Below are 26776 nucleotides of genomic sequence, written 5' to 3'. Positions count from 1 at the left end.
AAAAATTCATTGCAAATTTTAAAAGTATTATTATAAGTGCATTTATATAAGCAATACTGTATTTAATTAAATATTGATGAATTTTAAAGAAAGCCACTACGCCACGTCTATCAAGGATTACGCCCCTTGAATGTACACATTTACACAAGATACCTTTTCCGTCAAATGTATCGATTTTTATATCACCTTCTCTTTAGGAAAGAGTATATTTAACATTGAAGATAAAAAGTCATATTGATTTTTTCTGCATTATTTCGGCAACACATGAGAATGAAAGTAGCCTTTTACTATATTTAAATATACCGAAGACTTATAATTATACTTGAACGTATTTTTAGGTATATTAACATCCAAGCACAATTACTGAATGGAGATTCAAACTCACTGGGGCCAGTAAGTTAACCAACAACCATATGAGATCATAACCGTGATGCAAGGTATGAAATGTGATGTTTAAATCAATGATCATGCAGATTATTGATAAGTTTAATGTTTAGCTCGGGATAGATGTTGAATTTAGTGCACAACAAGTGCCATTGTGTGTTGTATTAAATGATTTCCATTAAATTTGTTAAATATACCTACAAATAAGTCGTAGCTAATGATGATGTAATATATATGTAATATTAGAAGCAATACAATAATGCGAAAATAGATAATTCTGTTGGCATGGTATAATGCCGTTATAAATAAATGAAAAACATGTGTTCATCATCGACTTAAAGGTATATGGATACGCTATACAAATCAACTGTGATGCCCAAAGAGCAATTTGAGATATAAGTACTATCGTACAATTGAAATAATATCGTATAGATATTAAAGGGCATCACTTACAAGTCAGCCGAATGACTGCAGTCTCCAGTGGGTACTGATGTCTTCGTTTTACCATTTGAGGAATCAAAATATTTACACTTAATAGTATCAGCTGATTGTATTTTCATTCAAAGTTATAACCAGACTTACAATAGTGTGTGTAATAAGATTGTATGAGGGAATTCGATGTTTGCCTTGTCACTGTTCAATTAAACGCATTGTATGGCAATTCTACTGAATTCCTGAGAATTAGATGTTTTGCAGTATTTTGTGAAATTATTTTGCTACTTATTTGTGTATTATTTGTTAATTAATCAAATAAAAAGTTGAATATGGTGTATAAAGTACAATTGTATTGACTCTTGAATCCTTAACTTTCTATTGCTTTAAATACGGTAATGAGAGATTGAAAAACTATGACAATATAGACGTATACGTTTTGTATATCAAGCAAAAAGTTTGTTTGATTATTGTTTGGTCGTAATTACAAGACATCATCTTAAAGCATCAGTTTTTTTCTCCCTACCCAATTTATCCCAACACTTATTTTGAAAGGACTTGTCATTTAATCTTACGTAACTCGATCGGATGAAGTTGCTATTGATTTGTCTTTATCTGTTGACCTGTTGTAATTTTTCCCGCGTCAGGATGTGAATATTAAAATTGTATTTAAAGACAACGCTAAAGTTAAACATTATTGAAGAAATTATAAAAATTCTTTTGTTTGTTGGTGAACAGTTATGGTTAAGATTTGGTTATCTGTCGTTTCTTTTACTTAATGTATATGTCTAATTGATTTGATATAATATGATAAAAACAATATTCGTATACTTTATATATGTCATAATTTTAACTGAATTCAAAGATCCTAATGTGCAAAATGTTAGCCTCTAAAAAATATAATTATATCCTGTATATGAAAAACTTGTTATCTGAAAACAGGTTAATTTGCATTTCCCCTCAATCACACGATTTTTGGCCATTTCTTACTTTTTTACCAAATATATATACAATATTAAAATATTGCATTCTTCAGAAAGAGAAACTTTACAGATCACGTGGTTTGTTTGTTTTAACAAATTATTATTTTGAAAGAGAAACATCGAAATTTATTTTACGCATGTCCATCGAGGTCAAACGCTTGATTATCCTGGATGATCAGAAAGACAAAACGATTTAAAGGTTATTGGCAGTATTTGGCCACAGTTTAATAGATTATTAACATCACAACTATAAACTTTAAACAATACATTTTTTCTGAAAATTGTCAACTTTAATGTCCAATATAATTATATATTCTAGCACTTTGAGACATAATATATGATGGTCACCGACTGTTTTTAAATAGCAGACCATATCTACACAATTGAATAGGACGAAAATCCATTAACCCTGGAAATCAGAGGCTAATGATTTGAACTGACTAAATTGAAATTAACTCTGGAAATCAGAGGCTAATATTTGAATTGATTTTGTGAATAATATATAACAATGCTATCCGAACGCAGCGAAATGTGCCCATTATTGAGACGGAGTTCACAGACGCAACAAAACAGTCCATGCATAGAGAATCCGTGTCAAGTCTTTTCTGATTTCATTATTCACCAATCTCAAGGTACACAATCATCAAACACCATCGTTTATTTCGCTACATTTCGATCTGCCTCTGAAAAATAGTAGAAACAGCAGCAGTATCTTGCTAAAATTGACTTAACAGTAAATAACATATATACATACAAATAACACATTATCTAACACTAAACTTGTATTAACAATTTTATTTGAACCCCGCTTCACAATTCAGAAAAATGAAACTAATGCTGCAAATCAGGTAAATTGAATTTGGGAAAGGGAGGGTGGGTTAAATGAAATAATTCTTAGCCTTTCAACCACGTCTTTTCTCTTCCAATGTTGTTGAAAAAAGGAAGTACGTCACTGTGAGTTTGATGACGTATGCTGCAGCTAAATACCGCAAATATTTTAAGATAACACAAAGACAACTATAAACCAGACCACTGCGGATAAGAATTTAAAATCTAGTTTTAAATCCTATTATCCTGAAAGATCAGAAATACAAAACGATTCAAGGGTTATTGGCAGTAATTGGCCACAGTTCAATAGATTAATTACGTCACAACTATAAACTCCAAACAATATATTTTTTCTAAAAATTGTCAACTTTAATGTCCAATATAATTATATATTCTAGCACTTTGAGACATAATATATGATGGTCGCCGACTGTTCTTAAATAGCAGACCATATCTACTCAATTGAATAGGACGAAAATCCATTAACCCTTGAAATCAGAGGCTAATGATTTGAACTGACTAAATTGAAATTAACCCTGGAAATCAGAGGCTAATATTTGAATTGATTTTGTGAATAATATATAACAATGCTATCCGAACGCAGCGAAATGTGCCAAAATGACCAGACTGTCTAAACACCCTTTTTTTGACAGAATGGCCATGCGCCACAAGGTGGAATAAGCTGAGCCTAATTGTGACAATTACTGCAGCATTGACCAATAAACGTATGACGATATTCTGATGACACTACTGATATACTTCTAAAATTCAAATAATATATAATATTCCTATACTTCTATAATATTCAAATAATATATAATATTCCTATACTTCTATAATATTCAAATAATATATAATATTCCTATACTTCTATAATATTCAAATAATATATAATATTCCTATACTTCTATAATATTCAAATAATATATAATATTCCTATACTTCTATAATATTCAAATAATATATAATATTCCTTAAGTCCATGAGAAAAACAAAATTCCTAAGGAAACGTTTTCCCAGCATGTCTGCTTGTCAAAAAGGTTTTAAGTGCACCCTGAATAATATTAAAGAACACCTCATTTCCAAGAGATGTAAGGTGAACTCCATCTTCTACTAACAATTTCTCGTTATTTTTTATGTGTGGATAATATATATAACACTCACCATTTTTCAGAACAAAAGTAGGAATGGTGCTATTTAATCGGAGCCTAATCCTCTCCATAGCAGCATTATTTTCAGAATAACGCCATGTTTTCCTCGGTAAAATTTGTGACCAAACCACCATAGATTTAGGGAACTTTTCCCAAATCCAAAGCAGAAACTGCTTTAACTGATATTGCAAATAACCTAACCGAATCTTTCCTATGTCATTACCCCCAATGTGAATTATTATAACATCTGGCTGTTCTTCATATCCAATCATTGTGTTAATTTGACCTTTCATTTTAGACAATATTAACCCGCTCCATCCTTGCCACCACACCGTTGCTCCCAATCGGCTCAAACATAAATTCACCCTTCCAGGTCTATTCCTTGCTGTGCAAAAAGCATGTTTGACTATGGAAGATCCAACGATCCATATCCTTGTCGACAGACCTGCAAATCTTAAACAGCAGTTAGTACTTGCTGCCATGTGTTCACAGGTTAGCCTATACATAATAACATTTAACAAGTAATATTACAGAAAAATAGCCTTGTGTGGAAATTCACGACAAAGTAACCCCTCCCCCTTTTTGCAGCCTACACTGGAATCCTTATATATTTTAAATAGGATGAATCAGATTTCCAACGACCAAGTACCTTTATATAATCATCTGCATACCCTTCGATCGAAAGAGTAGTGGCCATACCTATTCTAAAGAAATGTGACTTGTAATTAGACCCTTTATATCCTAAAACAGCCAGTGATTTTTTAAGGACGGCAGAAAACTGATATCTATTCAACGGTTTCGTATCATAGTGACAAAACAACGGTCCTTGAACAGACGGACGAACCATGAAATAAGAACTCAATGCTATCACTGGACAGATTTTAACATTGTATTGGCTTGAAATGGTGAGCACTTTCCCTGTTCCTAACTGGTCAGTTTTTTATGTTGCCAAATAAACCTGAATCAATTTATCACACACCTTAACATTATTAAACAAAACTGTATGAACAGCGATACCTTCACTGCCTACCGTTAACTCTCCTACCCTGAATAACCCATGAAATGCTAATGAAAATGCTGCAGTGAACAATTTTGTTTCAAACTGTGACGAGCACACACTTGGAAGTACACCTACAATCTTTTCCAAAAGTTCTCTAGTAAGTGGTAATCTCGAATCCAATTGAGATTTCGCGCGCCTTACACCTTCAACCATTTTTCGAACAACAAAACACTGTGGATTGTCCAACAAACTATTCAATTTATGAAAGAAACTGATGCCTGATAAATAACAATTTACCGTAGAATGTGATAGTCCAGTTTTGAACGAGTGTGTTATAAAAAATTTAACATCCTGAAGAGGTGCAGGCCATTTTTGATTCAAGCCAAAGTTACCTCTAAAATTACAAAATGATTCTTATCCACCTAGATAGGTTTTGAATGTGCTGGGGGCAACCGAATTTTGCAACAAATAATTTATGTCAGCCTCGAAATGATCTCCAAGAATTTTATAGGTATCTTGGTAGGATTCTTTTCTGCATCTGGTGCCACTACTCTGAATCGACGCATCTGAAACCGAGAAAAAGAATCGGCGATCACATTGAATGACCTTTCCATATGTTTTGCTTTAAACTGAGTATTGTTACATAATGTGAACAAAACCAAGGGACGAGTTAATCTCATAACTGATTTCGACTTCGATGTCCTTTTGTTGATCACAGATACTAGAGCCTGATTATCTATCATAAACAAGATTTTTTTATTTCTGAATTGTAGACCCCATGAATACAAAGCCAGTATTATAGGAAAAAGTTCAAGAAATGTAATATCTTTCATCACTTCAGAATCTGCCCAATTTTCTGGCCAACGAAACTGCGTCCATTTCCCAGCAAAACAAGCCCCACAGCCCAATGACGGACTACCGGCACTGCCTGTGAACAACTCAATGGCTTCATTGTTGAACCACAACTTTTCTGGTAAATAACATTCCCCATTAAAATGCGACAAAAATTATAACCACACCATTACATCTTGTTTGACCTCAATAGAGACTCGAATTAAATAAAATGGTTTCTTTTCCTTAACAGACGCAATTAAATCATAAAATCTTCTTAAAAATGCTCTTGCGGATGGGATAGCCCTAGCACAGAAAGCCATTAAACCAATAGACGACCCTAACACATTTACTCGAACTTTTTTCATAGTAAGTAAGTTTTCTAAGTGAGATTTTAATTTTTTAATTATGCTGTCAGGAATCCTGACCAACATTTGATCAGTATCTATTTCTAAACCCAAAAAAATTAGTACAGTAGTTGGTCCAACTGTTTTATTCTTAGCAATTGGGACACCAATTTTTGAAGTCACGTCCAGGAATTTGGACATTAAAACCTGACAGTCATTAGTTAAAGCATCTCTAGCAAAAATAATATCATCCAGGTAATGATCAAGCGCGTCTAAATTGGACTCCGTTTTCACAACCCAATGTAATAATGTCGAAAACTTTTCAAACAAAAAACAAGAAATGGCACAGCCTGTGGGGAGGCATTTGTCTATGTAATATTTACCGTCAAACATAATACCCAGGAGATCAAAGTCTGCAGGGTTTATAATTAACAAACGAACAGCCTGGCTTATATCCAACTTTGCAATATGAGCCGATCTACCTAAATTTGAAATCATTTCTAATACAGAGTCAAAAGATTTATATTTAACTTTACATAAGTCTTCATCTATAAAGTCATTGACACTACACAGATTTGGGTAAGAAAGGTGGGTAATTTAACGCCATCCATTATCTGGCTTTTGAACCAAACCAATAGGTGAAATTCTCAAGGTAGAAATACGTTTTTCTGTAAATGGTCCCAACATTCTGCCCAATTCAACTTCTTTTGCCAGCTTCATTTTAGTTTCATTTTTATACATTTCAGCTGAAATGAGGTTTTTTGACCACACGGACAGCCTAGGTCCAACATAATTTAAACGAAAGCCATTCCTAAATCCAGTAAACAATAATTCTGCATCATGACGATTGTTATAATTAGTCAAATACTTTTCAAGAACATGAACTTTAACTGGAGTATGACCTTTGACCCATAACTGGTCCTTGATATCTTGGTCTTGAATACAACTGTGGGGTCCTGAAAGAATAATTATCCTGAGGTCTCAACTGTAAACGAGGCCGTGCAATAAAAGTTGGACGAGTTCCACCCAACATTCTACCTTGATATTTATTTACCATCCCCAGAGGACAAGATACCAAAGGATGAGCAGCAAAACATCTAATGCATGAATGACTATACGTACAATTAAATCTAGTGTAAGAACCATTATAATTGACAGCATAGCACTTGTATATGCTTCGAACTGTTGACTCTGTGGCATTATTGTTTTGATTGATATACATTAACCACAACTCCAAATCTATTTCTGCCCATGATGCAGTTGGGTTCTGAGATATTTTCAATCTGAACTGTTCATCATATTGTTTCCACCCTATACTATATGAACCACATCCTTTAGCAGCTATTCTGATGTTGTTAGTGTATTTCAACAACTCTTGAAACTTTTCAGGATGAGCTAGACAATATACACTTATAAAAACTAGAAATGCATCAGTCCACTGATCAATATTTGTAATTTTTTGCTGCTGTTGTTTTTGTTGCAACACCAATTCACCTTGCACAAAGCATATGGTTTGTTTAATGGAATTGTTTTGAATATTTGTATTTTGCAATAAACATGCCAAATCAATAAATTCCCCATTAGCTATTTTCTCTTTATTGGCAATTGATATATGCATGCCCAATTCATCACTTGCTTTGGTAGATTGTAAAATAAAGTTTTGATGGGTTGTCAACTGAGTATTACCTGTAGTGTCAGGAGTAGGAGTACTGAATACTGGAGGAGCCGTTGTTGTGGGCACCGACACCGCTGTATGGGTCCCTGACATATGTGTTGTGTCAACTCCAGGCATTGAAAAACCACTGACAGGCATGTTTATCAAGCATAAACTATTCCTATCGTCACCATTAACAATGGGTTCTGACAAATGCTGAAGGCTACCAACAGATGATCTAGGCGCTGTCACCTTTTTTGCTGCTGACGCTGCTTTGTTGTATCTCTAAGGAGGGGCAGCTCTCTTTCTATTAGATCTCCGAAACATCTTGTAAACTGTAATAAAACATGTACGTTAGTAAATTAAATTTTACCGAGTATTTGTTATACCGCATGTAAAATTTGTATATTATACTTGTCAAAAATTGCATTAACAAATATATCAAAATTATAAAACCAAATACTTGATGTTGGTGTATGCAAAGTTTAAACAAAAACATTGTACCATACAAATAATTGACATACATTGTACGTAAAGGATGGTAATCATGCAATAATCAATTATTTATCCTATGCTCAGAATAAATTTAAGTAATCAATATTGTATGCAGATTTTTTTTTTGATTTTTTTTTACAAATGATTACATTTATGACTTAAGTCATCACATATGAATCAAGTAATCACATATGAATCAAGTAATCACCTATGAATCACGTTATTACTTATGAATCACATAATAACTTATGAATCACGTAAACACTTATGAATTGCATAATCACTTGTGAATCAAATAATCGTTTATGATTCAAGTAATCACCTATGAATCACGTAATCACATATGAATCAAGTAATCACATTTGGATCAAGTAATCACTTATGAATCACGTAATCACTTATGAATCAAATAATCACTTATGAATAAAATAATCTCTTATCATTCAAGTAATCACTGATGAAACATGTAATTAAAACCTGACAACAGTGACAGACGATTACAATATTCATAAACAAACGTGTAATCACAACAATCAGACTTGCATACAAACAGGCAAACATCTAAAATTTAACGTTTCTACAATGCACACAAGCTTTAAATATCAGACTTGATGTTTCTGGCAATTCAAAATAACTTAAGACTATGAACATATTTCATCGATTTAAAGTTCATGCATACGCCAAATACTATACAAAATCGGGAAACAAAATATCGCATGTGCGCAATAAAATTGCGAACGACAAAGTTTTCTCTATATAAATAAATCAATTATAAAAAAAAAATCTTTCTTCCAACACAAGACAATTCTACGGAACTGTGGCCGTTGTGCGAAATAATTACGCACGTCTCATGGCTATGATATAATTCTAATTTTGCGCTTAAATTGTACAAACAACGATGCAATAAAGTTAATCCTACAAAATTAAAGCCCTTTTCTTATTTATTTCACTATGTTAAGTTATTTCTTTAACAAATTAAACATCGATGGACACAGATTAAATGAAATAATTCTTAGCCTTTCAACCACGTATTTTCTCTTCCAATGTTGTTGAAAAAAGGAAGTACGTCACTGTGAGTTTGGTGACGTATGCTGCAGCTAAATACCGCAAATATTTTAAGATAACACAAAGACAACTATAAACCAGACCACTGCGGATAAGAGATTTAAAATCTAGTTTTAAATCCTAGTAACTTAACAGAAAATTACATTGGTTAGCCTTAAAATGTTGTAAGCTTTCCAATCTATCACAAACCAAAGCAGTTAGTAAATAATGCGTTTTTTTTACATGAAAAGTCAATTTGATAATTTTAAGGTTATATTCGTGTACCTCCCAAAATCTTGCCAGGCACTATAATTTTACCAATTCAATTAATATAATCTTAGTAAACTAGTACACTAGTCATTTGTGGGGCCCTTTATAGCTTGTTGTACTGTGTGAGCCAAGGCTTCGTGTTGAAGACCGTACTTTGACTTATAATTTACTTTTACAAATTGTGACTTGGATGGAGAGTTGTCTCATTGACACTCATACCACATCTTCTTATATCTATAAAGTATACCGCATTGCTTTTATTTTCTGTCCGAGATCACGTCAGTGACCTATGATAGATAAGAGAAGCACTCCATTCAATTTACATATAAGTTCTAACTTTTCTCTGGTCAAAACTATCTTAGGAGAGAACAGGAACTGATTGATAAGAGAGGCGAAAGATACAAAAGGGACTATCAAACTCATTAGTCGAAAAATAAACTGACAACGCCATGGCAAAAAAAGAAAAGACCAAACGACAAACAACAGTACACAAAACACAACATAGAGAACTAAGGACTGAGCAATACGAAACCCCCACTGAAAACCAGGGGTGATCTTAGGTGCTCCGGAAGGGTAAGCATATCCTGCTCCACATTCCAATTTGAGGGTTTCGTGTGTTTTTGTAAGCTTTCTGAGTCGTCTGTGCAAGTATATTTTTTTCAAAAGGAAATACTTTTCAATTATTTCGGAGATATCAGCCCTGACGTTCACATTTTTTGGATGTCAGAAACAAGTTATTTCATATCAAATCTTCAAACTTTTATTGATTTAGAATTTTATTTTTTTTCCGAAAATTATTCAAGTACAATGTAACAATGCAATTAAATTTTATAGTTTCGGGTAACTAAGATATGTGCGTGCTTATATGAATATAGTAAATATCTGTCAATTCGGGTGTCTATCCTGCATGGAGATTTTTTAATTGATAAATGCATTGCAAAAAAGGCATAAAAAATGTGATGCCCTGATACAAATCTGATCCTTACCTGCAGAATCCTGCTAAGGGTAGAGAAGAATTTAAGGCCACCAGTATGTATGCTCAACAATTCTAAGACTGTATATTTTACAATATGAAAAAGGAAAGACCTCTCAATTGTTCACGAACAATTGACAATTTCATTATTATTATTATTATTATTATTATTATTATTATTATTATTATTATTATTATTATTATTATTATTCTCTTTTTTTCCGCCAAACTTTGACAAAATTTTCCGTAACCGTAAGATATGTCGCTTTCATCTTCACACTTTGTATCGGTGTCACAACAAACTCCCCGGCAGTTCCAGCTCCGATCCGCGTACTACTCTACACTAATCACTGCCTTCGGCTTTTCTTCGTAATTCGATCTTCAAGCTGTTTGACCCGGATTGAACTTTCGTTGCTACTGAAGCAAATATGGATGAACATTGATAAATGAGAATATTTTTTACCAACTTTACCAGTATAAATGGACAAAAACAATTATTGTAAGTAAAAAAGCACTCAATCCAAATAATATCACAAAATAAAAGTTTTTGAAATTTCTGTATATACCAATTCTGGTTTTAACTCGATCAACTTTGCAAAAATAAAACCTTCGTCACTGGAGAAACAGAAAATCATATCTGTAGTTTGACGTCTGCACGTATGTGCAGTTGAAAAAATATTTAGGGTTTTAGCTATTGATAACAATTATTCATCCCTTTAATATACTGACAACCCAATCATCAGCAAATAAAACTCTTTTGTAGACCACTCACAGTCTTCACGATTTACCTCAAGTCCGACGCCAAAAAGGATTTCTTCAACGTACGAATAATAGGTGTCAGATATATATATATAGAAAAAAATGTTGTTTTCCCGAAAAGCGGCTCCATATGAAATTAAAGATATTTTATAAAATCCAAAATTGGACTGCAGGGATAAATTTTGGATTTTTTTAAAGGTGAGGGGGTCAAAATAATATAAAATTGACACAAGGCCACAAACAGGTTATTTAAGCCAACTTGAGTTAGGGTTTCCAACTAGTATTATTAAGACTCCATTTACATACCAATCTCTGAACTTTTCAAAACTCACTTCAGGTATAATTTCATGGATTAAAGAAATAAAACAATCATTATTATAACTTGAAAAGTAAATATATGGTATACTTCATTGTGAAAACAAATACAACACAAATGTACTAAAGTTGTTATGGATTTTGCTTTTATTCTATGTATTAATTTACAATGGTCTGGATGGGAGCATTTTCATTTCTGTATTCCTATTTTTTTCAAGAACATTTTTTGTTCTTCATTTTATTTTTACCCATTATTATCCAGTAAATTTATAGTCATATAATAATAAAAATGTTCCCCTATAACTTTATGTTTTTGGTCCATTATTCTTTATTCTGTTAACCCCATTAAGAACCTCATTTATATACTCTTAATGGGCCCTTTATAGTTTCTATTTTGAACATGATACCAATTCTGGATAATAAAAAAGAGCTGGAACCAATATCTAAATATTCATGTATATAAGTCCCAGTTACATTTTATATTTTGTCCTGCCCTGAAGCAAAATTCTAGCACCAATTGATGGAGTAAAGGAAAATAGTTCCGGAACGGAAACGATCACTCTACGAAGTTTGGTGTCACAAGTAACTATCCGGAACTTACCCTGTGAGTCGTAAAATTTTGTCGGTCTGGAGTTATCTGCCCAAAACTACGTCATCATAAAACAGGAATGTCATCTGTTTTGTTAATTCGAAAAATATGATGATTTTAAGAATATATATGTTACAGGATGCTCATGTCTGAAAACAGTTTAACTAGAATTCAAAACTGAGAATTCTAGCAACTAAATGATTTGAGAGCGTTCTGTAAAACGGGAGTTCCTTGCACGAGATGTTATTATCACAATCCTAATAATATGGTCAACTTCCCATAAATCCTGTCAACTGAAGGCTCTAAAGAGCCTGGGTCGCTCATCATCTAGGTCTATGTGCATCCTCAACAATGAAAACTCTCCAACATTTTAGACTAGAATAGAATTCATGACAAAAATCTCTTTTTTGTTGATCTTGTATTGCTGATCATTTTTCTATTTATATTTTCTCTCTATCTTCTTAAGTATTTGCCCAAAACACACAAAAAAGGGTAAAAAATATTCAGTTAAAGGCAATCACTCCTATAGAGTCTACTAACGATTGAGGAAAAAATTGACTTACTTGTAGATCTTGTCTTGCTGATCATTTTTGTTATTTAAAATGTGTGTATCTATCTTTTACAGTTTTCAAGATAACAGGCAAAAACGCCGAAAAATGGTAAAAATCGTCATTAAAGAGCAAGCACTCCAACAAGGAGTCGACTGACGATTTCAGCCATGCTGACATATTTGTAGATCTTGTCATGCTGATCATTTTTGCTACGTTAAGTGTCTGTCTATCTATCTATAACAGTTTTCTACATAATAAGCAAAAACACTAAAAATTTGTTTAAATCATCATTTAAAATCAATACCTTAAATAAAGAGTCAATTTCGGTCATTAGATTAATTTGTAGATCTTAATCTTGGAACAACACAACACAGTCTTCAACAATAGACAATAGTCCATGCAATATGCGAAGCCCTAAATTGTCTGCATTTGATAATTGTCTTATTAACGTGGAAATATTTGTGGACAATTAAGATTTTTCCAGTCCTTAAATTTGAACAAGTGTCAAAAACGTTACAACAATATGTGCTTTTCTGTAATCAGATATTGAACTTTCAATCGTGTGTTGACACGAAGTACAATTCTTAACATACCACGATAATGTTCTTTATCAGATTAATGTTAATATCACTTTATCAGCGAGAGTCTTTTTTGGGCAATTTTCTTTACACCAAACGATTCAAATTCATACGCCTGATGAAAGGCATTCGTAGCTGAATCTTTATCTCCATGAAGCTGAAATGCTTTTCCAAGGCAAATGTACGATACAGCTTTTGCCGTCGGAGTTATTATACGGTCTGATTTCGTTATAGTTCTTTGAAGATCTCTTAGAGAATCACGACATTCTAGACGATTGGTCAAATGATAATGGCAAAGAAAACGGAGAAAATGAGTGTACATAGTTGCTGGAAAATGATGTGATATGTCTTTTATTTCCAATTGTAGTTCCTGAGGTAAAAGCGTTGACTTTGATTTAAACCGCACGAAATCACAACGCTCTATTTTCAAAAGCGTTAATAATCTCTTTTGGAATGATTTTACAGCGCACAATTGAATAAATGTGTGTATCATTTCTGAATTTGGATATAGCTTGAAGATCACACAGTTCGATATGATATACATTGCTTTATTGTATTGCTTTCGCTTATAGAAAAATGAGGCTATCAAAAGCCAACCAGATGCTGCATCATGGTAAATATTCTGCATCAAATTATACTGGCAGGCTTTATATTTCAAGTAGCAGTTTTTGTTGCCATACGCCCCAGTCAATCGTATCGTTTGAGCTTTTTGTGAACATATCATTGACAGGCTGTATATATTAAGATACACTATTTTCGGATTTTTATATGAAAGCAACGGATGCATTCCTGTAAAAGCTTTTTGTAAGTGATTATATGAGTTGAGCAAGGCAGCGTCTGTTCGAATTAATTCAGAAAAATTTAATTTTATTCTTTCTAAATATTTGATACAAGGTTCAGTGTAAAATCTTCGGACTTGCAAACAAAATATATTTTTTGAAAATTTGAAACATCGCCATCCATGTCTATAAAATGAACGTAGTGCATTTAACAAAACCTCACGTGCACGCCCTTTGACCCTATTCTCAAATAAATCGTTTTGTGGTATAAAGTAATGCGGACAAACTGAAAATTCAACATAATAAATCAATCTTTTAAAACATCCCATAAAACAAGGTATCAGATTTGTAGGTTTCCATATGGATGGTTGCATTTCCTCAGAGATCCAGAAAACAACAGTTTTAAGGATATAAGAGCAGAGTAATTCATGATATTCTACGTCCATGTGTTCATTTATTACGTCTTTCAGAAGAATTTTCATCAGACAATAGCACAGCAGTTGTGTATGTGTAAAGGTATAAATTAATAGTTTCTCGCCCACATTGAAGGATATCCTCCATTGAAGTTCTTCCCTTGGTGATCCATTATAACCTACTGGTACAAACAATACACCATGTTTTACAATACTCTGCTTGACCACATAACTAGGCCATAAGTTTGTCGATCTTGTTATCCAGTTTTCTGCAGCAGATATCCAAAATTCACTATGCAATGCGTGTGCAAAGTCGTAGTCTCCCTGTTCAGTCGAAAGACAAGGTCCGTGAATAATGTTAACCCTGTTTTTACTGTCTAAAAACTTTTGCTTAAATAATGCGTTTGAAAAGTAATACTTCCCATTTAACTCCTTACAGAGTTGAAATTCGTTGCTATTTTGAGAAAATATAAGATGTAACATAGTATAGCCTGCATGTATTGTTTCAGTTTCCATTTTCAAATATGTTTTATGAAAGTCAAAAGCGAATTTTCTTTCTTCAGAAACATCGATACATTTGTGCGCTTGTACAATATCTATGTCTCCTCGGCGTAGATCAAGACCCTCTCCAAAACTTCCACCGGTAATAACGACGTTTGAATCGTTGGTAATTAAATTGTCCCGAACAGTTATCAGCATTCTTATTGTCCTTACATAATCTTCTGATCCCACAATATTTTGACACATATATTGGTACAGAGCTAACGATATGCATTTAGTGGTGATATCTGTAATAAAATTAAAACATGATAAAGAACAAATACTCATAAAATTAAATTAGACACTCTGTAGATTACACATTGCTCATCTGAAAATTATTTACTCTTGTAAGTAGCATGATTGCTGAGAATTAATAAGATATATCTGAAATATCAATCAAATATCGTAAATTTATCTAGCTGCTGCATTTTGAAAAAAATTAGGCAGTAAGACAAAAGGAAAAATGTACAAATTACCGATAAATATAAAATAAAAAGATGTGGTATGATTGCCAATGAGACAACTGAGACCAAATGACATAGAATTTACAACTATAGGTCACCGTACGGCCCTTAACAATGAGCAAAACCCATACCGCATAATCAGCTATTAAAGTCCCCGAAATGACAAATGTATAACAATTCAAACGAGAAAACTAACGGCCTAGTTTGTGTATATAACATACAGCACCAAACGACAACCACTGAATTACAGGCTCCTGACTTGGGACAGGCACATACAGAATGTGGCGGGGTTAAACTAGTTTGTTAGTGCAAAATTCTCCCTCTTATACAGCCCATTATAACTAAGCCATAAGTTCTTTGGTCTTGTAAATAGGCTTTCTGCCGCAGATATTCATAATTTACTATACAAGGCGTATGCACGTACGAAATCTCCCTGCTCATTCGTAACACAAGACCCATGAATTATGTTATTTTTTTTTATTGCAACAACAAATCTCTCAACAAAGTTTAAACAATATGATATCTTTAGAATAAAATAAAACATAACTTTTTGTAGTTTGGGTGAATTGATTCAAATTCCATTCGTAAATATAATTTATTGAGGTAAAACACAATTTTTTTGTCCCTCGGCAACACCGGTATGTTTGTATACTTTCACGATATTTGTGTCACGGTAACGTAAATCAAGGCCCTTTCCAAAGGCTACACTGATGATTGTTAGATATAATGTACGTGTTGCTTGTTAAATTGCCCCTAGTGGTATTCATCATTTTTATTATTCTTACATACTTTTTTGATCCCACAATGTTTTGACACAAATATTCGTATAGGGCTAACAATATGCATTTTGTTGAAACATTTAACGAATTGAATCATGAGTACATTGATAATAAAATTGAGAATGGAAATGGGGAATGTGTCAAAGAGACAACAACCCGACCAAAGAGCAGAAAACAGCCCAAGGCCACCAATGGTTCTTCAACACAGCGAGTAAATCCCGCATCCGGAGGCGGGCTTCAGCTGGCCCCTAAACAAAAATGTGTACTAGTGCAGTAAAAATGGTCGTCACACTAAACTCCGAAACATATAAATGAACAAAATTTAAAAAAACATACAAGACTAACAAAGGCCAGAGGCTCCTGACTTGGGACAGGCGTAAAAATGCAACGGGGTTAAACATGTTTTGTGATATCTCAACACTCCCCTATAACTCTAGCCAATGTAGAATATACAAACACACAGAAATACGCACAGTAAAACTCAGATTAAAAGAAGTCCGAGTCCGATGTCAGAATAGGTAACAGAAGAAAGTAAGCAAAATGACAATGATACATAAATTAACAAAGGACGACTAGCAGTTACTGACATGCCAGCTCCAGACCTCAATTTAACAGATTGAAAGATTATGTCTTCATCATATGAAAATCAAGCACAATCCCTCCCGTTAGGGGTTTAGTATAATACCATCATAAAATATATGAGAAGAACATAATTCGTATCATGCCAACAACTGGTTTTAGAATAAATGTGTTTATTTCCGATGCAAAGACCCTATGAGTCCAAAATATGCCATCTTTAATGACCTGACAACAGTATCGTAACTATGTCCCTTCTGAATAAGTCTGTTTAAAGGTTTGGTTAGCTTTTGAGGTGAATGACGACATATTTTTTGCTTTGTATAGAATATAACCATAAAAGATTGGATGTGAAATACCTGAACGTATAAAATGTCTACGTGTTGATTTATATTTACGAATGATGTCCTTGTATCGATGATAAAATTTAGTAAATGTTTTGACTAGTTTGTGATATCGAAAACCCTGGTGCAATAATTTTTCAGTAATACAGAGATTTCTTTCGTTAAAATCAAATACGGTGTTACAAAAACGAGCGAATCGAACAAGTTTAGATATATAAACACCATAAGATGGTGACATTGGAACGTCACCATCTAAAATGGATAGTTAACAATAGGAAATGAAAAAGCATCTATTTTATCGTAAATTTTGGTATTAAGCTCCCCGTTAAAGATATAGATATCAAGATCCAGGAAAGGGCAGTGTTCATGTTGGTATTAGCTTTATTTAAAGTCAGTTCAGAAGGATAAATCTCTTTAGTGTACATACTGAAGTCGTCATTATTGAGACCAAACTATCATCCAAATATCTAAAACATTTTGTATCAGATGTTGTTTCGATGGGTCTTTGCTTATTTTAGTCATTGTAAATCATAACAATACAGAAACAGGTCCGCAATAAGTGGTGCACAGTTAGTCCCCATTGGAATTCCGATAACTTGACGATATACGGAATCTCCATAGCGAACAAAAATGTTTTCTAGTAAAAATTCAAGTGCAGTTATAGTATCAAAGCAGGTCCAATTGACATAGTTCTTTTGTTTGTTGTTACTAAAAAATGACCTAAAAGAGTTTGAACAAATATATTCGCATTCTGACTTTTAAATGACCATTTAAGTAGATGTGTGATTTTTTTCTTAATGAGATTATGAGGCAAAGTGGTATATAGGGTAGAAAAATCAAAACTTTGAACACATTCGAAATCACCAATATTGAATTGAGTATTCATATAAATGTTAAAAGAAGCCTTAAATGATTATGAAATGTTCATCTGACATTTTTTTTTTTACTTCAAAAATTATTGCCGTGGCTTGACTTCGATAATATACGTCTTAAATACCGATTACATGTGGTAAAATTACAGAGGACATCAATTTTAAGAGAGTTGGAAATTAGCATTACATAAGCAATTTACTACAAGTTGTATACTTTGATAGAAGGGCACATTGCAAGGAGTTATCACTTTTCTAAAGGTTTTGCGCATATGAAAAAGCCTTTTTTTTTAGATAATTTCTTCCTTCAAATTTTGTGTTTGTTTTGTCCATTCCGTTGATTAAAGTCATGGATCATATGTTTAACATTAAAAAAAAATTTAAAAAATTCATTACACTATGTAAGGTATAATTTATAATTGCAAAATGAAGCATATTTTGTTTATATAAGTTGCTCTTAACGGTACTTTTAATATACCAATGAATGCCTCATTACACTATTCAAAATTGTATGATTCCCAATACTACTAAGTCTTCCTAACAGGAAACCTTAGTAGGATGAAACTAGTTGAAACGTTGCACTGAAAGTCCGATTAATGTAACAAATAATTTGTAATCATATCTAACTTATACAGTGTTATAGATAACATTTAATCTATATCACTGAAAATACAAAATATACTAAAAATAGAAATACCATCGTATATGTCAACTGCCATTTTGTGTCATAAGAATGATTGTTTGCGTTGAATGCTCATGAAAATAAAGGCCATGTCAATGTAAAATGGATTTTAAAAGGTTTGGCTTCTTTGGACATAAAAAAAATCAGAGTGTTTTATTCAACGAGAAATGTATTTTAGATGCCCGAGATTGCTGATCAGGCAATATTGCATAAAATTGTACAATACAATAGAAATGTTTGTGCTAAATTGGAACTATGCGGTAAAAATCTTGTCTTGTTGATAATTTTTGTTGGACAGAATTTGTGTCTATAAAATAGCCTCAATATATTAGGTTAACATGAAATATGACCTAAATTGTAATATAGTGTAAACAACTCATGTGAGGAATCTATTGACAAATTCAATCAAGAAGATCTCGTGGTGCTGAACATGTTTGTTGTTTAGCATTTCAACGTATCCACAACAGTTTTCAAGATTTCAGGTAAAACAATAAAATTGGTCAACTAGAAACAATAATTACAAATAATCAAAGTCATTTTACTTATTCGTAGATTTTATTTTGCTGTTCGCAGTTTTAAAAGGGTAGAAAGGTAATAAGTGTTATAAGGTGTCGAGTCATTAGTAGATATAGTTTGGCTGATCATTTAAGGCTGAAAAAATATATACAAATCGTCATTTCAGAGAAATAACTCCTAATTGACAATATATACTATTTGACTTATTTGAAGATCTTGTTTTGCTGCTCATTTCCACAATTTGAAATTTCTTTCTATCTATTATAACAGCTTCCAAGACAAAACTAAAAAATTCCTTTAATGAGATAATTTTTGTCAAAATATACAGAATGTTTATTTATATATTTTCATTGCATTCTAAACATTTTTTGCGTTGACACATTTTCTCCATCTATAATAGTTCTCAACATATTAGACGATACTTGCATAACCCCGTTGTCCTATTTTAAGCGGTGCTGGCCATTTTGGTTGACGGACGGTGTCTTCAGACACATTGTTTTGTTTGTGGTGATCAAGTAGTTTCAGGGGAAATGATTTGTATAATAGTTAACGATCGACGACAACGGATGAAGGAAAACGGAGGCCAAGTAATGACAATTGCCAACATTGGCATTCGGATCAGTCGAGCATGAAGAAGGAATTCTAGATTGAAGTATAAAAATATTTTATCAAAATGCGCATATGGCTGTAATGCTCTCAAATATTTCAAATGTGTTTTTCTTTTAAGCTTTTTTTCTTTAGTAAATGTTATTTCTGAAAGCATATCGCTCATTAAATTAGTAAAAATGTTAGTTTACTTGATGATGTAATTGTTTAAACTACAATTGACAATACAAAGGTCCAATTTACTTTTTAAAACATTTCCATAACCATTTAAATTATTATTCTATTGCAATATATATATATATATATATATATATATTAACTTCATAAAACTATTAAAAAAAATATCATGAAACTGAAAAGAGTCGTAAGATACCAAAGGGACAATCACAGTTCATAAACGAAAAAAAAAATAAACCTGACAATAACATGACAAAACGAACACGAAATACGACGAAAAGATGAACAATAGTATACACAAAATTACATATAAAACTAAAGACTGAGTACTTGCATGCATAAAAAGTTAATGCTTAGGTGTAATGATGTTATAATCCAGAAAAAAAGATTATAATGTCTCTTAAAAGCAAATAATTACCTGCCATTTTTAATCTTTGTTGATATACCTTGATACTATTCAATTAAAATTGTACATGCATTTATAACTATTCTCGCCATTAAATGCCAGTATATGTGAAATCGATAACCAAAACTAAATTTATCTATTAAACATATTCATTGGGTGCATTAGTAAACCTTCCATGTGTACATTTAACAATTGCAATACAATGAATACAGTAAATCGGTAGTTATTTTGTGATTAAGTTATACATGTTTATCAAAATGATATTGTGTGCACTCCTGCATAGATTCCACTGATAACTACGTTAAGTTTTTGAAATACATGTGTAGTCTACTTTCAAAGCAGATAAACATTGAGCTACTGATAGGCTAAACAACAACAACGAAGCGATAACTTTTAAAACAAAATGCATCTTAACTCTTGTTAAGCAGTATCGTCCTTTGCAGTGAAAGAGGCTGAGAAGTTTAATCCATCAGCCATTCTCTACGGCTTTGAAACTGTTGTAATAATGGGAAGTCTATTGCCCTACATCTGAAAGCTCCCATTCAGTGTCAGGAAGAATAACAAATGTTGACCTTTGTATGTCTTGTTTTATTTTATGTAGTTTTGGTTTGTGTCTCATTGACGAATACCCCACAACTCTTATATTCACATCCAATTGATATATGATGACAAAATTCAATATGTCACCTAATTGGAATGACAAAATCACTCAATCCGTCATTCAATGCAATGTAGGTAAATCGGAACCAAAAGGCAAACTTCATTACTTACCACTATGAACTAATAAACTATAGGCAGCCTAATATCTTAGTGTTAAACGAAAATTGTCTGGAAAATTACAATTTTTAAAACGTTTTATATGCTGTATGCTGTCAAAATAACGAAGACAGCGACAAACTGTTAAATTTCAATTTGACGGAAGGACGGATATTTGGTAACACTGAATACCACAGCCACTTACAGGCGGGCAGGAAAAATGAATAATGAAATAGTCTTGGTACCATCAAAATATGCATTTTTTTTTGGGGGGGGGGGGGGGGGGGCGTTTTTTGTTCCCTTTTAATTTTCACAATTTTACGAACCGTCGTAAATTTGACTGGCCAACTCTAGAAGAATTTTCTTTTGGTCGAAACTATTGGCGGTTAACATCTAAAACTGAAAGAGATTAGCAAATTCCGTAAGCTACATTTTAAACAAATTTTGACTTCAGTGCAAAAAATCATTTTAATGAGTTATTCTATGAACAATGTAAAAATTGAAAAAAAAATTGCTGTTATTTTAAAAATACGTAACTTGACAATTTAAATCTATGCAACCTTAAACAGTATCCATCTCAAACAATACCTCAAACATTGTCAAATACCAGCCTGAGAATACTTGTGTATTGATATTTATGATAATTAATAACATACATTTTCTTAACCAGGCAATTTGAAATTATAGAATGATGTACCGATGTTTACCAATTCATTATGAAAGATTAATACTTGATTGGACACTTCAACATTAAAACATTATAGTTTTTTCGTTTGTTTCTGTGCATTTTGTGTAAATCGATATGCTTTGTTACAATTTCAAAAGATAAATTTGACCAATTCGTTAGACCAACTTTCTGAAAGCTTAGGGTAAACAAATTGCACATCTAATAATTGTTGGTATTAGATTGATAATTTGATTTTTATTTTTTTTAATTCAAGAAGAGTTAAGAACTTGTTTATGAATCCTTGATTTAATTTCTTGCAATTGAATAATGAACTATGATAAAAGCATGATCTTACAAAAAAATGAACCAGACGATAGTATATTTTATTTGAAAGGGAGAATCAACAACTTTTTTATGATTCGAAAAAAAAGAAGACATCAAAAAGTCAATCAAGCTTTCATCAGTACAAGACGAAAAGTGAAATATACACATTAAAAACGTATTCGAAAAGTTCATATATTTAACACTATAATACGATCTTTGAATATTGTTTTTATCGGTACGAACATTGATTTTGATATTAATAAATTAAATCATAACTGAAAATGTATTTCTATATTTTTATATACACTTACGGTCCTACATCCTGTTGAAGTTTATATTTTTGCATTGCCCAAGGTCATTTTTTTTTCTCAGACTGTTACACTAAATCCGTTGGATGTGTATTGATTAATATGTTATTCTTTGAAACATGATTTAGTTTTTAGTTGCAGTATGCTTTGAATTTTTTTTTTTTTTCAGTATCTGCGAGTATAAGATAATCATTGATAGTTAAAAGACATACACAGGAAATAGATTGAAACCTCCAACCGCACTTAAAACCTCAGATTATTACTTTGTAGCCTTGTGCAGTTTCTTTTCAATCAATGATACATGTCGTGGAGACTAATATATCAAGTAAAAAAATCCCGACCTCGTTTCCTTGAATGTGACCAACCGTATTAAACTTATTAACAGGTTTGTACTTACACGAGCAACACAACGGTTGATTCATATAGAACAGATTCTGCTTTACCTTCCGAAACACTTGAGATCATTCCCGTTGTTTTCTGTGGGATTCGTATTGCTCAACCTTTAGTTTTCTATTTTGTGTTTTATGAACGTAGCTTGTCTTTGGGTCATTTTTCGTTTTTTTGCGGTGGCATTGTCAGTTAGTTTTTTTTATTTATGATTGAATATTCCTTTGATATCTTATGCCTCTCTAGCTCATCTTTTTCGCAGAATCGTTTTTTTTTTTAAGTAAGTATACACACATCATTATAACAATATCGGTCATGAAAAGGTAAAGTTGAGATTGTTTTTTGATTCTTAACATCACTTTCAAACCAACAAGTATTCCTTTTAAAACATATGAAGCTCAAAAGTTATTGTACTCTACAGTCACCCGAGAGAACCCCGGTTTTAAGTGGTGTTTGTGTTACTCAGTTTTTAGCCTTTATGCTGTGTTTTGTAAACTTTCGTTGTCCTTTTGTCGTTTTCTTTCGTTTTTTGTCATGATTTCGTCATCTTTTCAATTTATGAGTTTTTATCCTCCCTTATGTATCTTCTTCCTATTTTTGATGATTTTTGGTGTTTATTACCACTATCATCAGTATTTGCTATTTCGTGGCGGCCATTTTTTATTGGCGAATGAAACGCGAGTGCTCGGAGAGAATCATCGACCTTTCGGAGGGAAATTGGCACTCCTAGCCAATTAAGAGTGCAGCCAAACACACCTGACACATGTTGGCCTCGAACTCAAAATATCAGTGTTGACAGGCTAATGATTCAGTAACTAAACTGCCTAAACCACTCGACAACCGAGGCCCCTTTGTCTCTTTTGTCAACTTACGTTTGTTTAGAAGATAAATGTTAAGAATGATTGTCAACATAAGAATCAATTGTCATATCAAGCGACAGCACATAATCTTAAGTCCTCGCTTTACAGTCAAAAATCAAACAGCGATCTAAATATGTTACTAAACTGTGAATTTTATCGAATTTTTACTTTTTTCCTCTAAAAAGCAATCGGATTTTTTTCTTATTGAATAACAATCGATCAAAAGGATATGATAAAAAAAAGAAATATTTTCATATTTATTTCATTTAGAAATGATTTGTAAAAAAAAAAAGATTACGAATGTTACTCGTTCAAATGAGATAGCATTGTTGCTGAAATAAATATAAGGAAAAAGATGCAAATGATGCAGTTTGAACATGAAAAACTACTTTTTTTCTTAATTTACTCTGTTCAACCGAAAATAAATCATTTATGATACTAGACTTCCAAATTTCTCATGACAACCTAATACCAACCATGAAAAGTAAATAAGTATGTCTCAAATATTTGACTGACAATGAAATTATTTCTGTATCTAATAAAGACAAACACCATTATGTACAATACGTTGTTAGGAAGTTTCCATGGGAGATAATCTATTTTTCTTTCGAAAAGTTTTCTTTATTTAAAAGAATAATGATTTTAGGTTATCTCCCATGGAAACTTATTAACAACGAATTGTAATTTCACATATATTTTACTAAATATAAGATGTTTTAATTCAAATGATGTCTGATTCTTATGAATATAGAAGACTTTTCGAAAGAAAAATTGTATGAAAGCTTAGTTTGGACATTTTTATAGCAATTCAAAATTACTACCTATCACTTTTAGCATGATAATTACAATCAAATTTGTATAAAAATTGTTAGAATGATTTTTCATAACATCATTGAAGTGGAATTAAAGTCTTATAGAATTTAAGTATGCTTTAAATTATCACCTTGCACTTTCACGACTTGACTCTGGTTTTCTACAGCAGTTTGTCCAAATTTCTGACCAGTTGAACAGTTTGATTTTTATAAAACAAATTGCAATTTGGTCAGAATTTTGAATAAATTGCAATAGGTGGAGAGCAACACTTACAGTCAAGTCACAGTAAAATAAAATTGTTTACTTGTTACACGATTCGACATTCTTTTTTCGCCTTGTAAAAGTAGTTACACAGTTTTTGTCCATTGTTATGCATTGTTCCTGTGCATTAATTTCACGTGAAACTGAAATTTACAATGAAGTGACCACTGTCCAGTATAAAAATCATTTGAGCCCTCTAATCCACATTTTCTACATAAGGAAATGCCAATACTAAGTTAGGAATATGACAGTTGTTTTCCATTCGTTTGATGTGTTTGAGCTATTGATTTTGCTATTTGATAAGGGATTTTCCGTTTTCTTTAACTCCTTATTTGGAAGAATGGAATATATGAAGCAACCGAGACAAATACAGGAATTTAAATCCAAAAGGGATCCGTTTCGAGCAGAATTAAGAAAAATAAAATAATTGTATCCCATAAATGAAATATAATAGGTTTAGATCCAACGTTGCAATTTTCACAAAACATATCAAAGTTCACGTCCTTGTCGAACAAAAACATTGATAGCATCATAAATGATTTTATTAAGATCGGCAAATATCCGAGTCCGTTAAAAATATCAAAAATTCCAATATCTACAATAAAAGAAAATAAACTTTGCAAAGACGAAAAAAAACAAAACTACAGTTTTTTTTAATGATTGAAGATTGGTCATAAAGCTCTTCAACTGTTTCGGTTCTTATACATCCTTGGCTTTTAAATATTTGGGAATGAGTGTTCCTGATGAAGGTTAATCCAGAAAAGCGCTTCAGACGCATGAAACTTAAAATGTTTTGTTTTCATTTTTTTTTTTTAATATTGCTTCATTTCCTTCACAACAAAGGGAACAGTTTAAGATAGAAAATATTCCAAAAACTGAAATATGCCAGAAAATCAATTATAAGACTTATAGATTTTGTTAACATTATCAGAAAAGAATTAAGAAATGTCTTGAACAGTTTCGGTGATTTATGACAGCTGAAATAGGTTTTATACATGAACTGTACCTTTCAAATATAAATATATAAATATTACACATAATTCTGTTTTAAATATCTCTTTTCAAGATAATGGAAAAAGAATCTTTCTGAAAGGTGTTTGTTTTTGTTTCTTAGAGACAATTAAAGTAATAAATACATACCCTTCCTCGATGTAAATTACTTTTTTAATCATAAAAGTAGGTAAAAGATCATAACATCAATTATGAGGAAAACTGGAACATTTTAGTGACCCCAACAGATATTTGACATATTCTAAGTCCTCCCCTTTTTTACGAACCCACTCAAAATTAAAAAATTCCAGGTTCCCTTATTTTTTTAACTATCTGAATGAAAGTTCATTTTATGAGTAATTGTGTTTTTCACCGTTGTTTCGGTGCTGTTGTGGACGAATATTTGAAATCTTCGTTTAATCAATAATATCAATGGCTATATTTTAGGTAATTCAAACACTCGTTTCTTCGCATAGAAACAACTATTCGTTAATCTGAGCATGAAACGAATACTTTATATCACGGACTATAAATGTAGATACAAAAGATGAAAACTAAGCAAAATGTTTATCCCGCAATGCATGAAAAAATGTGTTGTATTCCAGTAATAACACGTGTTCTCGGTTGATCGTAAACACGTAGTAGTCCATCATGCATTGTTACTCATTTAGTGGATTGGTCAAGAACCCAGATAAAACAAAATTGCGTCATACGTAAATTAACAATTATATTTGCGAGGACATTATTATGCAAATTTATGCATATCCATATAAGGTAGTGTTCCCGACCTGTTAAATGTAATGAAGCTATATGATCATAACTTAACGTCATCTAAACTAAATCATGTTTACTGAAAGGATATTGAAAACCATTGGGACCATTAAGTGAACCAACCAACCATATCAGATCATTATCATGACGCAAGATAAGAAATATGATGCTTAATCTAATGAAGATGTTGTGTATTGCTGCAAAGTATAGATATTTTTAGTAAAGATTTTATATTCCGGATAAGCTAGTGCACATTGTGTTTTATGAGTTAAGATATGAGGAATTTTGAATGCCGTTGCCAATG

The 26776-nt window shown here is 32.1% G+C and overlaps 2 protein-coding genes across 5 annotated transcripts in view; both read right to left on the bottom strand.

Annotated features, from left to right (window-relative positions):
- The window catches only part of LOC127734819 (T-complex protein 1 subunit gamma-like), a 273760-nt gene that overhangs the window by 60046 nt on the left and 186938 nt on the right, over nt 1-26776 (bottom strand). The window lies entirely within an intron of this gene.
- Nucleotides 11596-20419, bottom strand: LOC127734817 (uncharacterized). Its single transcript, XM_052244842.1, has 2 exons — nt 20348-20419; nt 11596-15164 (listed from the first exon to the last, which is right to left on the bottom strand). The coding sequence occupies exons 1-2, from the start codon at nt 20352-20354 to the stop codon at nt 13234-13236; spliced, it is 1938 nt and encodes a 645-aa protein (XP_052100802.1). The 5' UTR covers nt 20355-20419; the 3' UTR covers nt 11596-13233.

The sequence above is a fragment of the Mytilus californianus genome, unplaced genomic scaffold, assembly GCF_021869535.1.
Source record: "Mytilus californianus isolate M0D057914Y unplaced genomic scaffold, xbMytCali1.0.p SCAF_3, whole genome shotgun sequence".
NCBI classification, from domain to species: Eukaryota; Metazoa; Mollusca; class Bivalvia; order Mytilida; family Mytilidae; genus Mytilus; species Mytilus californianus.
The sequence above is the reverse complement of the archived record's forward strand: the minus strand, read 5'-3'. Positions and strand labels throughout refer to the sequence as shown.